Genomic DNA, 17,881 nt, shown 5'->3' on the forward strand with positions numbered 1-17,881 from the left:
TACTGTACAAAGTTAGAGGTGCGCTATTTGATAGATTCACCCGCTCCCTCTACATCTAGTACTTCTGAGTTGGAGACCTTCTTGCCTAGCTCACAAACTAGAATCAGGGCGCCCACTCCGACAAGGTTAATTGACCAACAGTCCCACACGGTGACGTGATATCATTGACGTGACGTTCAAATGAGCGATAGAAAACCGATCGCGCAAATGTCACCATTCCATTTTTTTTGTTACCAATACCTAAATCCGCCACCGTGTGCAGGTGTATATTTAGCAGCTGTAGGCGTTGATTTGACGTGTGCAGGACTGCTTACAGTCGTTTATTTAGCACGTTAGACCGCCTGCAAGCACATTTGCACGTGCTTATTTGACGCGGGTAGGCGTTAACTTAGTACGTAAACACGTTAACTTAGCGCCTGCACCTGCTTACTTTACACGCGTAGCATTAAAAATATTGCGATTTGACCACGTTCTTTAAGAACCAAACGGCGTTCCATACATTTGACAGCCAACCTTTTTTTGGACAGCCCTGGGTCTCCTCATCTAGAGATCCCACAAAGGATAGCTACAAACTAAAACAAAATGAAAAAGTAATTTGGATAAAACATACTACACCAGTCTCTAGATATGTTAATTCATTTAGATATTTGTTTTTATGGCCTTACTCCCCATCATATCCTTTGAATATATGGCATGGGCACAGAGTGACCAGTGGCAGTAACTAAATATAACTGACTGTAAAAGCCCATAACATAACTGAAATACTTTATTAAATTCAGCTCAAACAAATTATGACATAAGCTTCATTTTATTTTTTCAAGGATGAAAACAGAAACTGTGTTCACAGAATAGTAACCACATGCAATACAAAAATATGAATTTTTACATGACATAAAAAACATGAATTGACCCATTCAAAAAGAAATGTACAGTATTTTTACAGTATTTGTACATGAAAAAATATAAAGATATATACATCTGTAATAGGGGAGCAGTACCTATTTCAAAATGCGATGTATTGTACATATAAAATGTTTGTACAAATATTAAAAGTGAATTAGCTGTACATTAAATAATGTATCTACATGTATATCTTACATACCATTGATATCATCAATACATTTACTGCAGTCTTTCACTAAATCAACCCTATATGTTCCAATACAATACACTCACTTACACTCACAAACACACTAATACAAGCACACCAACTGAAGCTGACCATCACTAACGGAATACACACAAGCACATGTGATCATGTTTAAGGAGTAAATTATACGACACTTTTGTGCCAGGTTCCTGTTCTAATTTTTGGGTGCTGTAAATTAATCTACTATACTACTTGACTTGATATAGCTCTCTACAGCGCTCCCAGGCTGAGAGAAGGCATCCCTGCTTCTCTGTGGCTCCCTCTTATGCATTTTAATAATCAGGGCACTCACTTCATTATCAAATACCTTCAGTCCTAAATAACCAACATGATTCCATTCCCAGTGTGTAGTGAGATGAGAGGAAGATCACATTGCATGCTGACACCTCTTAGCTGTGGTTTCAACAGATTCATCCTTCATTTATGCAATGAGCTGTTTTCAAATGTATGGTTTCATCAGATTCTACTCAGACAAGCAACACAGAGACATGAGTCAATTCAATCATGCTCTCGCAACTCCTGAGACCTTTCAAACTTCATAGAACAAAAACATAAACACTGAATATTATTACTCAAAATAGGAACCAACAACTAAAAGTAAAAGTTTGTATCATTTTTTCTCCTGTTGAAATAATGTGTACAGGTCATGTGCAGGAGGCAGCACGGTGACAGTGTCGCAGTGCATGTCATCAAAAAACTGCAGAGAGCTGAAGGGTAAGAGTCAAGAGGCAGTTGGATTACATCACTCAAGCAGCCCGAAGCTTCAAGACCCACAATGAGAAAAGAGGAGGGAGTGAATGCAGTGGTCCATTTAGGATAGGAGTTACAAACATTGTTTTGGTCCAGCAAGTGTCTGGGTTGCATCGTCTGGGAGCCCCCAGTAGGAAGAACCATATCACAGCAGCACAGAGAGGAGGGAGAGCAGGGCAGGCTGCAGATGGAGCAGAGCACAGCAGAGCAGCCGTCAGCTACCGGGCTCATACCAGAGCACACCGGTCAGTCTCAGAACAGACACCACAAGCCAGTTATTCACAAGCCTCAGATAGTCCAAAAAGCAACAGTAGAAAAAAATGAAGGCAATATGTTTTGAGACGAAGGAAGGAAAGTTGAGGAGAGGTAGCGAAGCACTACCCCCGGCCTCCTCAGTCCAGCACCCTTCTCTCCCACACAACCAGACACTACAGTTTAATAGACATGGAAGATCAGGCTGTGGGTTAGTGGAAGCCGTGTCTGTATCAGGCAGAGTCAATGCTTTGATCAATCCTAAAAGTTAAGGATTTCAGGAGCATGCAAGGCAGACCCAGGCTTTGTTTGTTTTGCATTGCTTATAGTTCATAGTGACGGCTACAACCTATATTAGGAAGAGAGAAAACAGAGAGAGAGAGAACAAATGAAACATGGAGGTTAGAGGCTGTTAGTGAAAATATAATAACAGGTTAAAATTAAGAGAATGATTTGAGAAGACCGGTGCAGTAGAAGAGACAGGTAAATACTTCAACATGAAACAAGGGCCCAGATTTCTGCACCACAGGAATCTCAAATGAGCCTTCTCATCACAAAAACCTCTTTCAGGATTTACAAGCCCATGCAGTGTCCCAACAGACCATTGCAAACACCATGCAAGCTGGTAAGCTCTTCTCTTCCCATTCAAGCACTGGCATGCTATGCAGTCTCAATTTGTTGGGGCCTCATTACTGATAGTGTTGGCAAATGACAGCTTGTTTGAAAACAAACATAAGACCAGTAGCTAGCTCCACTAGCAGAGAGTTGTTAAACTGGTAGGGGCTGTTACTGGACAAGTAGTTAATGTGTAGAGAAGACTCCACCCATGAGCCTTTGAGTGACAGACGTGCAGTATGTAGCGAATGAGGAAGTTACAGAGCGCGAGCAGGAGAGAGATGGCAGGAGATGAGTGAAGGTGCAGAGACAAATCTGGACCAGGTACTGCACACCTAACATATGAGAAGAAAGGGGTAGGGAGGTGTATGGGTACAGAGCAGGTCAGGAAAATGTCCAGGAAAGGGAGGGACAATGCTTTTAAACAGAAAAGTGCACTCACAGTCACATCCTGGAGGAGAAAGTTTGGGAAACAGAAGATAAAACAGAAAATTCCCTTAGCGTCACATATAATGGTTAATTTCTAAATGCTTCACCATTAGAAACCACAGTCACTCATATTACAGTGGTCAACGTATCTGTAATGGACCGTCAAGAGGGTATGTGGCTCATGACAATAAACTACGACCAAGAGTCAACTTGGTCATCCCCTGCCTAGTCCCCATCAGTTTGACAACAGTGGCCCTAAAACCGCACAGCAATCTGGGGGCCATCCTTTACATGCCTTCAGCTGAACCTCTTTGTTTCATACACAAGTCCATTCCAGATGAGTCAGAACCCAGTTAGGGGTCAGAGTGCATGGCAGGGCGGGCAGGCATGTCCTACACCCATACCTACACCTCTAGGATACATACTCTGCAGACTTCCAGAAGTGTCCAGGGTGGGACAGTCTCCGGTTGAGTTTGGGCAGCTTCTCCAGCATGTCTGCCAGTTGGGTGAAGGTGGGCCGCTCCCTCAGGTCGTAGGCCCAGCAGGCAGACAGGATTTCCTGCACAGACAGGAAGGATTAACGTCATCACTTCATGCCAACACAATGCAGAGATGTATCCTGTAGTCAGCTTTAATTTCTTCTCTACTCTATCAAGGTCATCCCTTAAAAAGATAGCATTAGCATGAGCAAATACCCTCACTTACCCTGCTAGGATTAAGAAAGATGCAATTTACCCCCCAGAAAGTATGGGCATAGATTTCCGCATGATTACACCACAATGTGATCTGGCACCAGAGCATGTGAGTGGAGATAATCGTTTGGAAATCCATCCCGCTCATGCTTTCGGGATATGTGTCTTTTCAGATTCCACAATGATTCTTTAGTTGTGGACACTACATCACCACACTCCCTCTCTTGCTCTTGGTCCTCATCTTTGTAAGTCACCTTGATTTAGCACCTGTGTGTTCAATCAGTTTCTTTATGAAAATATTTTGTTAACTCCATGACAGTAGCTAAAGATAGGGGCTATAGCAGCACACAAGTAGACTACAAATGCATGCTGGACCGGGCGTGTCCTGAGCTCGTGAAGTGAGCGCTACTGGAACAAAATTGGGGCGGGCGAGAAGGCCTACGCTCCAGCCATTAGGAATCTCGCACCGGGCTCCAGTCAAATTAGGCACGCTCCCCTCCAGCTCTGCTCACATAAGTGCTTCCCCCCTCCACTCACCGTGACCTCCTTGCCCAGGTTGATCTCTGCCAGGACCTTCTTGATGCCCTCACCGCTCCCCACCTGCCAGATGGTAGCCTCCACAGGCTGGTTGATGATAGGCCAGTCCCTGGCTTGGAGCTCGTACCAAATGGTGCTAAAAGGGGGCAACCAGCAATATGGTCATTCCCCAGAGCCAGTTAACTGTAAAGTGAAGCAGTCTCAAGGAGAAACTATTCTGCTATTAATGATAAAGAAAAGGTACTTCAGAATCTGCTTAGAGAGCGTACCCAAAGGCATAGACGTCTGCAGCGTTGGAGAAGGGCAGGCGGTCCTCGTTGTTTCCAGGGCTCATCCTGCGTACGATTTCTGGCGCCAGGTAACAGATCCAGCCATGTGGAAGCTTCAGCTCGTTGTCTCGCCTGTGAGAGAAAACACACACACGCGCATGCACACACACACAATAAGAAACCACTGTTAGGAGAACACAGACCCACCGAGCATCCACCAGCTGAGATGATAGCTGTAGGAACCAATATGCAGAGTCCATACCTCCCCTCCTGAACCACTCCAGAGATCCCAAACAGGCCGAAGTCTGTAATAATCACTTTATTGGTGTCATGAAAGACGTTCTTTGACTTCAAGTCCTTGTGGACAATGCCTTTGGCATGCAGGTAGCCCATTCCCTGTGTGGATTAAAGTAATAAGGACATACAGTAAATATATATTACACATACTGTTTTTGTCAACATTACCTGTACAAATCTGAAAGGACCGAACAAGAGTAGAAGTTCACCTTTACAATTTCTTGAGCGATTTGCCTCGTCTTGTTTATATCCAGTGTGTTTTTGGTGTCCCGAACCACAGAGTATAGTGTCCTCCCTTTACAGAAACTGGAGAAAAACATTTGAATGAACAAATGGAACTAAACAAGTAAACAACAGCTATGGTGGACTGAATATGCCAAAGAGATATTAATTTGGGATGTAAGTTAACCCCTCCCCCTACCTGGTGATGATGGCGAGGTGGGGCGGGGCCATGCAGGCCCCCATGAAGAGGACCACGTTCTCGTGACGGGTCTGTCTGTAGTTCATCACCTCCTTCTTAAACAGCTTCAGGTGGTCCTGGTTGTTCCCATCTATCTCCAGCAGCCGGATAGCCACCTCGCCATGCCAACGCCCCTTATGCACCTTTCCCCAACGGCCCTGGAGTGAAGGAGGGAGTGATTTAATGACACTTTCAGAAACAGACATTCAATGGGTTTGAATAGAAAACACTGATAGTTTCATGCATATGTAGCTTGATCATTGAAAATGTTCTCTCCAGTGAAAACAGCGTGTTCTATTGCCCTCTCACCTTCCCAATGAGCTCTCCCAGGTCCAGCTGTTCGAAGGGAATGTCCCACTCCTGCAGGTAGACGCTGGTCTGGCTGGCCTTACGGGAGATGGGGCCTTTCCAGCGACCACCCCGTGAACTGGGCAGGTCATCCAACTCATCACCATCACACTCACCGTCCGAACCACCATTCATCCCACTCCCATCGTCATCTTCCTCATCATCATCCTCCTCCTCCTCCTCCTCTACTGGATCTGGGTCTATCTCAGGTTCAACCTCCTCCTCCTCCTCTTCTTCCTGTAAGACATTCATGCATGGCCAATGTTTTTGGTTTTGGGCATGTGTCTGCACATATGTTACAGTTACTTTACACACACACACACACAGTTTCTACCTCTCCGTCCTCATCCTCAGCCAGTTCAGCGTGCATGTCATCTGCTGGTTCAGTCTCACTGTTGGGACGGGTCAAACCACAGTCACAATGTCAGAGTGTTCTGAGTGTTGCACCATTAAAACACTATTGATAAATGAAATAGACAGGCGAGCCTTACACTGTGTCTTGGAGGGCTTCAGAGTGCAAAGTAGTGGAACTGGACACATCTGGGAGAAAAGAATACAAATATTCAGTACGCAATAAAACTGCTCTTTGCTCTTATAGCCAAACTTGCATCCCTCATGTAGTTTCTTTGCCCACTTATATTGGCCCCTTGCCTTAGCAATGTGTTGACAACCACAACCACTATAATATGATAAGACATGCAATTCTGAAACTCCCCAGCAGGTGGCACAGAGACCCATCTCCACATGAGATAATGCAGTCTGAATATCACACAGCAAAACACATTGTTCCAAGGCATTCACAAATGCACAACTTAGTCATATAATCCACTAAACCTGTGAGTACATGCAGGAGATAGACAGAGCTGACAGGGTTGGATGTGGCTGAGGAGGTGGGCATGAGCGCCGCCCAACAGTGTCTGGGACTGTACCGTAAACTCACCAGGGAAGATAAACTGCTGTCTATGCTGAAAGTAGCAGGCAGCTTAGGGAAAAGAGAGGGAAGAACCAACAAGCATGGAGAGGAGAGAAGGACTCTGGGTTAGAGTAGCCATTAAAACAACCCTAGTCACACCCACCCACCCACAGGAGTTCCTCTGTGTTAGTGGTATTAATGAAGAGAGGGAGAGAGAGGGAGGTCGACCACTGCTGCCCGGCCATTCCATTCCAAGTCTAGCATTCACTAAACAGAAAATGTGACTCAGGGAGTCATTCTGTGTAATGAAGAACACAATGCAAGCATGCACCTTGATAGTTGGAGAATGCTGGCTTAACTGTGTGCAGTGGACATGCTTCTGTGGTTGTTTATATAGCCGTGTGTATGTATATTCATGTGTGTGTTTGTGTGTGAGAGCGGTGATTGTGTGTATTCATATAAGGGTGTGAGTGACGGTCAGGGACCTACCTGGGAAGTGGAAGCGGTTTTCCCGGTGGACCTTGGGCGAGGGGTTGGGGGGTGGGGTGGCACTGGGAGGGTTCTGGAAGGGGGCAGGGGAGGAGGGTGTGGAGGAGGTGGTGGAGGACGGGTTACTGCTGGAGTCCAACTGGTTCAGCACAGGAGGGTGATCCTGAGAGAAGGAGAACAAATACACACGGATCAGAGTCAATAACACACTTGTCTGTCCTAACAGCATCATGCACATAATTATCATCTAAGCTGTGATGTAATATCTAAGCAGGTGTGATTGGTTGTACCTTTTTGGTGATGGCCTTTGGTAGTGTGCCAAACTGCGGTGCTTCCAAAGGCCGGTCCACAGGGTTGTTGATGTCAGACGGCACAGACTCAGTCCTCCGGATTTTGGTGACTGGAAAGAAGAAATTGGGGTCATAACCCTCATACTTGTTGAATCTATGTAGGCCCTTTAATAAACTATGGATGAACATTTAACAGGTTGACGTTTATTGGGATGAGTCTTGTCCTGGAGGTAGAACTAAGTGATTTTCTGTTAGATGTGCCAGCTGCAAAGTCAAAATTGTCTATATTGTAAAGATTTATGAAAACAAAATTGAGCTTTTTTTGTTCTTAATTTAAGGTTAGAGGCGGGCATTATTGTTATCATTGCAGTTAAGGTTAGGTTTAAAATCAGATTTATTGACCCGTCTGCAGAGCTGCCTCCAGTACAGGAGTCATCCCAAGAAATACTAACCTGCGAAAATGTGTGGTGTGGAAAGGCTTACTTGGCAGAAAGGAGATTCTGCAGGAGGGAGATTCTTTAGTACACTTATTATGGCACTTTAACCTGCAGACAGGAAACAACCAATCAGAGAACAGCAACAGAAAAACGAACCACCAAAAGAGGATGAAGTTGTATTTTACTGCATTGTACAGACACTCAACCGAACTCCAGAACATCTCCGAGAGCCTATCACTTCACTCACCTGCAGTGTTTACACTTCACCCCAAACATCATGTTCTTCTGACACACCTGACACGTCTGGGACAGCCACGACTTGGTGGAAAACCTGCACACAGAATCATCAATTGCTTAAACCATCAATAGTGTTTTGCTATATCTACTGCAGATTGAAAGTATATTTCATATTTTCATCATGGCAGTTTGAGGCTTAAAGGTGTAGTCAGCAACCTGTGGGTGACGGCCAGGCCTATGTCTCTCCTCACTGCCTGCGGGGAGCCGCGGCGCAACCCCATGTTATCTGGAGAGAGACAGAGATGTCAAACACTAGGAGTGAAACGTAAACCTGACAGAGGAGGATGTGTCTAAACATTGAGTATTAGCGCAAAAACTGCAAATGTTCTATGAAATTTAGAGGCTAGTATCAAAATGAAATGAGTGGTGTTCAGGGAAATGCTCAATTCTGGTTATTTTCCCGAACTTCCCGGGTGGAAGACTCCTGGAAGTTCCCAGAATTTTTCAACCCTAACCCTACCTTGCTACAGTATGTGCCAAAACCAATGAAAAACATTTACTGTTTATTTTACAAGTTAGAACAAATGTAAGTGAGACCTATTGACGTTGTTTTGGTATGTGAATCCCCTACACATAAATCATTATGGAAAGATACTGACACAAAAGCACACACACTCACTCACCACACACACTGTCAACACACATACTCACTTGGTCAACAGACACACTCACACGGTCAACAGACACACTCACACGGTCAACAGACACACACTCACTCGGTCAACAGACACACACTCACTCGCTCAACACCCAACACACTCGCTCAACACCCAACACACTCGCTCAACACCCAACACACTCGCTCAACACACACACACACACTCCCTCGCTCAACACACACACACACACTCACTTCCTCAACACACTCACTCAACACACACACACACACACACACACACACACACACACACTCACTTACTCGCTCAACACACACACTCACTCACTTGCTCAACACACACACACTCACTCACTCGCTCAACACACACACTCACTCACTCGCTCAACATACACACACACACACACACACACACACACACACACACACACACACTCAACACACACTCACTCGCTCAACACCCACTCACACACCCACTCGCTCAACACACACACACACACCCGCCCACTCACTCACACACACACACACACACACACACACACACTCGCTCGCTCGCTCGCTCACACACTCACTCGCTCACTCGCTCAACACACACTCACTCGCTCAACACACACACAATCACTCACTCGCTCAACACACACACAATCACTCACTCAGTCAGTCACTCTCAAAGACACAAATTTGTGGGAGTATTAGACTTATCTCTAAGCTGTGAAATTAAGTGGAGGAGTAATGTCATCTATACAAGCGATGGGGTCAGAGAACGCTCCCCCACATCACAGCCTTCAGATGGAACAACCCCAGCAATCTACCGACTGAAACACACACTGCCTCTGAGCCAAACTGGGACGGCTACTGTGGCCCTACAGCCAGTTACTGGAAAATAAATATATTTCTTTACAAAGAGCACACATAGACAAAGGGTCCATTCTATCAGAGTAGTTCACCATGCACTTACCAATCTACTCAAAGGAAGATTCCTTACATATGGCCTAAGTGGGGAAAGTACACATGTGTGTGAACTCACTCTTGAGGTGGGATGAATGCTCCTCCATCAGGGTAGGGGTGCCAGGTAGGGTGTAGGGGGCAGTGGCGGGGGCAGGGGTTGAAGCCCCGGGAGTGCGGGCAGACAGGTGGGGGGAACGGGAGGGTGAGTCTTCACAGCCATTCCCATTGATCTGAACGTTGAGGAACAACTTATTCTGCTTTGCACACCTGAGGGGAAAAAAGAACACACTGGGACGTCAGTACAGTGGCCCACTGCTGCCCTCACACCCTCATCTCAACACAGTCAACACTGGATTACTCAATGACAATCCCAAATGGGCCACCATACAGATCACCAAAGACAATCATTTAATGGCTATCCTGTACCAGCCATGTTATGCAAGTGGCAGAGAGGAGAGGAGCGAGGCAGATGGGGAAGAAGGGAGACATTAGCAGCAGGTCTTGGCACATGGCAGACTCAGCCACAACCTCCACCACAGCAGAGCACAGGCCAAAGGGCTGAACGTCCTCTGCATGGCACTGGGTCAGGAATGCAGAGTGCTGATCCAGCAGCAGGCAGCCCCACTGCCTTCCTACCTGCTCTCTCTGGGCTCTATACACAGTGGAAAAGGCCTGCGCCTCCCTATGCTCCCGGTCACACTCATCAGTGTCCTCACATGATAGGTCGGTGGTCATACGGTCTACTTCTATATAAAGTATATAGTCTATGTATGTATCATTAAGCTATATTATCAGTCCTGTTTAAATACTTCCATCTAGTCAGGTTCCATTCATTACGGCTGTGCTTTTCATCACTAATGCTACAGTGCCTTGCAAAAATATTCACTCCCTTTGGCATTTTCCTATTTTGTTGCATTACAACTTGTAATTTATGTAACAGACATACACAAAATAGTCCAAAAATTTCCAAAAATATTTTTTTACATTTATAACGGGAAAAGTGGTGCGTGCATATGTAGTGGCCAGAAAAAAAAACATTGCTTAAAGAAAAAAAGAAGCAAACACATTTGGGAGACTCTCCAAACATATGGAAGAAGGTATTCTGGTTAGATGACACTAAAATTGAGCTTTTTGGCCATCAAGGAAAACGCTATGTCTGGCGCAAATCCAACACCTCTCATCACCCCGAGAACACCATCCCCACAGTGAAGCATGGTGGTGGCAGCATCATGCTGTGGGGATGTTTTTCCATCGGCAGGGACTGTGAAACTGGTCAGATTTGAAGAAATGACGGTTGGCGCTAAATACAGAGAAAGTCTTGAGGGAAACCCGTTTCAGTCTTTGAAACTGGGATGGAGGTTCACCTTCCAGCAGGACAATGACCCTAAGCATACTGCTAAAGCAAAATTTGAGTGGTTTAAGGGGAAGCATTTCAATGTTTTGCAATGGCCTAGTCAAAGCCCAGACCTCAATCCAATTGAGAATCTATGTTATAACTTAAAGATTGCTGTACACCAGCGGAACCCATCCAACTTGAAGGAGCTGCAGCAGTTTTGCCTTGAAGAATGGGCAAAAATCCCAGTGGCTAGATGTGCCAAGCTTATAGAGACATACCCCAAGAGACTTGCAGCTGTAATTGCTGCAAAAGGTGTCTCTACAAAGTAGGGGGGAGGGTGACTAGTGATGCACGCTCAAGTTTTTTTAAATTTTGTCTTATTTGTTGTTTCTTTCACAATAAAACATATTTTTCATCTTCAAAGTGGTAGGCATGTTGTGTATATCAAATGATACAACCCCCAAAAAATCTATTTTAATTCCAGGTTGTAAGGCAACAAAATAGGAAAAATGCCAAATGGGGGTGAATACTTTCGCAAGCCACTGTACATTTACAAATGAACAGGATATTATGGATATGTGTTAGTACTGTATGCGTATCTACAGTGCCTTGCGAAAGTATTCGGCCCCCTTGAACTTTGCGACCTTTTGCCACATTTCAGGCTTCAAACATAAAGATATAAAACTGTATTTTTTGTGAAGAATCAACAACAAGTGGGACACAATCATGAAGTGGAACGACATTTATTGGATTTTTCAAACTTTTTTAACAAATCAAAAACTGAAACATTGGGCGTGCAAAATTATTCAGCCCCTTTACTTTCAGTGCAGCAAACTCTCTCCAGAAGTTCAGTGAGGATCTCTGAATGATCCAATGTTGACCTAAATGACTAATGATGATAAATACAATCCACCTGTGTGTAATCAAGTATCCGTATAAATGCACCTGCACTGTGATAGTCTCAGAGGTCCGTTAAAAGCGCAGAGAGCATCATGAAGAACAAGGAACACACCAGGCAGGTCCGAGATACTGTTGTGAAGAAGTTTAAAGCCGGATTTGGATACAAAAAGATTTCCCAAGCTTTAAACATCCCAAGGAGCACTGTGCAAGCGATAATATTGAAATGGAAGGAGTATCAGACCACTGCAAATCTACCAAGACCTGGCCGTCCCTCTAAACTTTCAGCTCATACAAGGAGAAGACTGATCAGAGATGCAGCCAAGAGGCCCATGATCACTCTGGATGAACTGCAGAGATCTACAGCTGAGGTGGGAGATTCTGTCCAATTGACAACAATCATTCGTATATTGCACAAATCTGGCCTTTATGGAAGAGTGGCAAGAAGAAAGCCATTTCTTAAAGATATCCATAAAAAGTGTCGTTTAAAGTTTGCCACAAGCCACCTGGGAGACACACCAAACATTTGGAAGAAGGTGCTCTGGTCAGATGAAACCAAAATTTAACTTTTTGGCAACAATGCAAAACGTTATGTTTGGCGTAAAAGCAACACAGCTCATCACCCTGAACACACCATCCCCACTGTCAAACATGGTGGTGGCAGCATCATGGTTTGGGCCTGCTTTTCTTCAGCAGGGACAGGGAAGATGGTTAAAATTGATGGGAAGATGGATGGAGCCAAATACAGGACCATTCTGGAAGAAAACCTGATGGAGTCTGCAAAAGACCTGAGACTGGGACAGAGATTTGTCTTCCAACAAGACAATGATCCAAAACATAAAGCAAAATCTACAATGGAATGGTTCAAAAATAAACATATCCAGGTGTTAGAATGGCCAAGTCTAAGTCCAGACCTGAATCCAATCGAGAATCTGTGGAAAGAACTGAAAACTGCTGTTCACAAATGCTCTCCATCCAACCTCACTGAGCTCGAGCTGTTTTGCAAGGAGGAATGGGAAAAAATGTCAGTCTCTCGATGTGCAAAACTGATAGAGACATACCCCAAGCGACTTACAGCTGTAATCGCAGCAAAAGGTGGCGCTACAAAGTATTAACTTAAGGGGGCTGAATAATTTTGCACGCCCAATTTTTCCGTTTTTGATTTGTTAAAAAAGTTTTAAATATCCAATAAATGTCGTTCCACTTCATGATTGTGTCCCACTTGTTGTTGATTCTTCACAAAAAAATACAGTTTTATATCTTTATGTTTGAAGCCTGAAATGTGGCAAAAGGTCGCAAAGTTCAAGGGGGCCGAATACTTTCGCAAGGCACTGTATGTCTGTGTGGGAAAAGTGTGTGTGTTTCTGTGTTTCTGTGTCTTGTCCTCTGAGAATCATGCCTTAGAAATGACTCAATCTCAGGGAATCTGTGGGGGATTAGCTCTGGCCTTATACTGAACACATTAAGGCAGCAACGGTCAGGATGTGGTGTGTGTGTGTGTGTGTGTGTGTGTGTGTGTGTGAGAGTGAGTGAAAAGCCCTGTGCTTCAGTTGTAACATCATAATAAGGAAGGACAGAAGTGTGTCCCATATACAAACCGGTTCCAAGATTTTGAGCATTGTGGAAAACTGCCCAGACACTGGTCATGATGACTTCACATGCGTTGCCAAGCAAAATAATCTTTCAGAAATCTCTTGTCGAGTGGGCCACTATGATTACTGTCAAATGGAGTGGATCAGTTGAAATTCTGTGCCTCCAACAACACTGTCAGACAGCATAACCCTTTACTCTAGGTCATAATGGACTGGAACTCTCACAAAGCATGGGGGGCAGGAAGTGACCTACTTGTTGGTGGGCGGCTCCTCGATGCGGTTCCCCAGCTGGGACTCGTGACTCTTGCTGCGGGTCAGGGTGATGTTGGGCAGGAGGTGCATCACCTTGCGGGAGGGCGGCGGCGGGGTGCATGGGGGCTTCAGCCTGTGGCGCCTCTTGGAGGGCGGGGTGATGGGCGGGGTGGAGGTGTGGCCATAGAGTCGCCCCTGATGGGCGGCGGAGAGGGGGAAGGGGTCTGTGAAGGGGCTGTCAGCGTAAATGTACGCCCCATGGGCCTCGGGACCGGGCATTGCAGACACGGAGCCGAACCGGGTTTGGGCACAGGCGGTGCAGGGGGTGGGGGGAGTGGATGGGGTGGTGGGGGGCCGGGCTAGGGGAGAGGGGCTATGGGGGCGCATCGGACCCCCCATCCCCCCCATCAGCTGGTCGGCAGGCAGCAGCAGAGAGCCACTGTCTCGCCGGGTGGGCTCAGAGAACCAGAGTCCCCCATCCTCTCTCAGCTCCCCATCTGTAGGGGAGACACAGAACAGGGTTACAGACCACTAACACACGCCAATCAGTCTTCCACCCCTCAACCGAGTGTCTTCTGTCCTACAATATAACCTTACCCAGGGTGGCACCCTGTTGCTTCTGACGGGGCTAATAGACCAGAAACAGCCTGGCAGAAACAGCCGAGTCCAACAGTCAGTAAAATCCCACAGAGACCCCAGACTGACATGGCAGATCAGGCAGACTCTCCAGGGTACAGACAGACACCCACCTGATTCAGTGGCACTCTTCAGGCAGGAGAGGGCAGCGGTGAGCCTGGCACACTCCTCTGAAGTGGAGCCCAGTCTCCTCACAGTCTCCTGCACCTGAGAACCTGGCATCTGCAGCAAGGCATCCAGGGACAGTTTCAAGGGCACTGCCTGGAGAGAGGAGAAGAAAGAGACAAGGTCGGGGGGGGGTTATTAGTACATCCACACAGTATCCAGTCACAACTCTCCATACAGTACAACATGTGACAGAGAAACATTCAATCTGTATACATCTTACACGAGTATGCTAGAGTCCAACTCACCTATGCTAGACACAAAGGTCATCATTGTTCCTTCTCATAAACCAAAGCCAGCCAGCCCATATGTCTAACTCCGGTTATGTCCACAGAGCAGGACAGGCCAGGCCAGGCCAGAACAAGCAGGGCAGAACAAGCCAGGCCAGGCAAGGAGCAGAGACCAGAAAGTACTGACTGACTGGCCAAATCCCCCTGGAGCCTCCCACCCAGAGAAGAGGTCAGACAACAAGCTGCACAATTGTGCTATTTCGTTATTTTTTTGCGTAGCTTATTTTTTGTAAACGTATTGTGTACATTATGTTGCTGCTACCGTCTCTTATGAGCAAACATAACTTCTGGACATCAGAAAAGCGCGGACCGGAATAAACTTTTTCCTTTAACGAGTCCGACGAAAAGGATATCCTGCTTTCACTGGAACAGGCCCAGATCCACGCCTTCTGCGTTAAGAAAAGACCGGAAAACGGGCTGCAGATCAGGCATCCTTCTGAAAATCCGGAGGCGAGCGAGTAAACTCCATTCATCTCGCTAATGTGCAATCATTGGACAATAAAATGGATGACCTACGATTTAAGATTATCCTACCAATGGGACATTAAAAACTGTAACATCTTACGTTTCACCGAGACGTGGCTGAACGAAGATACGGACAACATAGAGCTAGCGGGATTTTCCATGCACCAGCAGAACAGAGACGCTACCTCTGGTAAGACGAGGGGTGGGGGTGTTAGTCTTTTTGTCAATAACAGCTGGCGCGCGATATCTAATATTAAAGAAGTCTCGAGGTATTGCTCGCCTGAGGTAGAGTACCTTATTTTAATACATGTTTTACCTTTATTTAACTAGGCAAGTCAGTTGAGAACAAATTCTTATTTTCAATGATGGCCTAGGGGCAGGGGCAGTACAACAGATTTGTACCTTGCCAGTTCAGGGATTCGATCTTGCAACCTTCTGGTTACTAGTCTAACGCTCTAACCACAAGGCTACCTTCCGCCCCGCACTAGGCTATAAGCCTGCCACTTACATTAAGATGTAGACCGCGTAGATCTTCCAAGAGAGTTCTCATCTGTATTATTCGTAGTCGTCTATTTACCACCACAAAACTAAGCTGGCACTAAGACCGCTCTCAACCAACTCTATAAGGCCATAAGCAAAGAAGGAAATGCTCACCCAGAAGCGGCGCACCTAGTGGCCGGGGACTTTAATGCAGGCAAACTTAAATCCGTATCATCTCATTTCTACCAGCATGGCACATGTGCAACAAGGGAAATAAAATCCTAGACCACCTTTACTCCACACACAGAGATGCATACAAAGCTCTCCTTTGACCTCCATTTGGCAAATCAGACCATAATTATATCCTCCTGATTCCTGCTTACAAGCAAAAACTAAAGCAGGAAGTACCAGTGACTCGCTCAATACGGAAGTGGTCAGATGACGTGGATGCTACACTACAGGACTGTTTTGCTAGCACAGACTGAAATATGTTCTGGGATTCAGCCAATGAAATTGAGGAATACACCACCTTAGTCATCGGCTTCATCAATAAGTGCATCGATGACGTCGTCCCCACAGTGACTGTACGTACATATGCCAACCAGAAGCCATGGATTACAGGCAACATCCGCATCAAGCTAAAGGCTAGAGCTGCCGCTGTCAAGGAGCGGGAGACTAATCTGGACGCTTACAAGAAATCCTGCTATGCCCTCAAACGAACCATCAAACAAGCAAAGCGTCAATACAGGATTAAGATTGAATCCATCTACACCGGCTCTGACGCTCGTCGGATGTGGCAGGGCTAGAAAACTATTACTATTACTACAAAGGGAAACCCAGATGCGAGCTGCCAACTGACGTGAGCCTACCAGATGAGCTAAATGCCTTTTATGCTCGCTTTCGAGGCAAGCAACACTGAAGCACGCACGAGAGCACCAGCTGTTCTGGATGACTGTGTGATAACGCTCTCGGTAGCCGATGTGAACAAAACCTTTAAACAGGTCAACATTCACAAAGCCACTGGGCCAGACGGATTACCAGGACGTGTTTTCAAAGCATGCGCGGACCAACTGTCAAGTGTCTTCACTGACATTTTCAACCTCTCCCTGACCAAGTCTGCAATACCTTCATGTTTTAAGCAGACCACCATAGTCCCTGTGCCCAAGGAAGTGAAGGTAACCTGCCTAAATGATTACAGCCGCTTGGCACTCATGTCTGTAGCCATGAAGTGCTTTGAAAGGCTGGTCATGGCTCACATCAATAGCATCCTCCCGGACACCCTAGACCACTCCAATTCGCATACCGCCCCAACAGATCCACAGATGACGCAATCTCAATCGCACTCCACACTGCCCTTTCTCACCTGGACAAAAGGAACACCTATGTGAGAATGCTGTTCATTGACTACAGCTCAGTGTTCAACACCATAGTGCCCACAAAGCTCATCACTAGGCTAAGGACTCTGGGACTAAACACCTCCCTCAGCAACTGGATCCTGGACTTCCTGACGGGCCACCCCCAGGTAGTAAGAGTAGGTAACAACACGTCTGCCACGCTGATCCTTAACACTGGGGCCCCTCAGGGGTGTGTACTTAATCCCCTCCTATATTCCCTGTTCACTCGCAACTGCGTGGCCAAACACGACCACAACACCATCATTAAGTTTGCTGACGACACAAAAGTGGCCTGATCACCGACAATGATGAGACGGACTATGGGGAGGAGGTCAGAGAATTGGCAGTGTGGTGACAGGACAACAACCTCTCCCTCAATGTGAGAAAGACTAAGGAGCTGATCGTGGACTACAGGAAAAGGCGGGCCGAACAGGCCTCCATTAACATTGACGGGACTGTAGTGGAGCGGGGTCGAGAGTTTCAAGTTCCTTGGTGTCCACATCACCAACGAACTATCATGGTCCAAACATACCAAGACAGTCGTGAAGAGGGCACGACAAAACCTTTTCCCCCTCAGGAGACTGA

General features: G+C 46.1%; 1 protein-coding gene across 3 annotated transcripts in view; it reads right to left on the reverse strand.

The window, feature by feature from the left end:
* Positions 1–795: 795 nt before the first annotated feature.
* Positions 796–17,881, reverse strand: part of LOC139418448 (kinase suppressor of Ras 1-like) — a 49,257-nt gene continuing 32,171 nt past the window's right edge. The window contains exons 3-21 of one of the 3 annotated variants that reach the window (XM_071167876.1): positions 14,616–14,763; positions 13,868–14,363; positions 9,869–10,056; positions 8,382–8,451; positions 8,176–8,259; positions 7,975–8,036; positions 7,492–7,601; positions 7,202–7,364; positions 6,740–6,781; positions 6,291–6,339; positions 6,134–6,191; positions 5,761–6,036; positions 5,413–5,609; positions 5,201–5,297; positions 4,957–5,090; positions 4,695–4,826; positions 4,426–4,561; positions 3,622–3,755; positions 799–2,501 (exon numbers count right to left, since the gene is read on the reverse strand). In XM_071167876.1, coding sequence (XP_071023977.1) covers positions 2,495–2,501; positions 3,622–3,755; positions 4,426–4,561; positions 4,695–4,826; positions 4,957–5,090; positions 5,201–5,297; positions 5,413–5,609; positions 5,761–6,036; positions 6,134–6,191; positions 6,291–6,339; positions 6,740–6,781; positions 7,202–7,364; positions 7,492–7,601; positions 7,975–8,036; positions 8,176–8,259; positions 8,382–8,451; positions 9,869–10,056; positions 13,868–14,363; positions 14,616–14,763 — 2,583 coding nt within the window. In that variant the 3' untranslated portion in view covers positions 799–2,494. Of the gene's footprint in view, positions 3,756–4,425; positions 4,562–4,694; positions 4,827–4,956; positions 5,091–5,200; positions 5,298–5,412; positions 5,610–5,760; positions 6,037–6,133; positions 6,192–6,290; positions 6,340–6,739; positions 6,782–7,201; positions 7,365–7,491; positions 7,602–7,974; positions 8,037–8,175; positions 8,260–8,381; positions 8,452–9,868; positions 10,057–13,867; positions 14,364–14,615; positions 14,764–17,881 lie in introns of all 3 variants that reach the window. The other 2 variants (XM_071167875.1, XM_071167877.1) reach the window with 2 other exon arrangements.

This window comes from Oncorhynchus clarkii, chromosome 10, assembly GCF_045791955.1.
Source record: "Oncorhynchus clarkii lewisi isolate Uvic-CL-2024 chromosome 10, UVic_Ocla_1.0, whole genome shotgun sequence".
Taxonomy (NCBI): domain Eukaryota; kingdom Metazoa; phylum Chordata; class Actinopteri; order Salmoniformes; family Salmonidae; genus Oncorhynchus; species Oncorhynchus clarkii.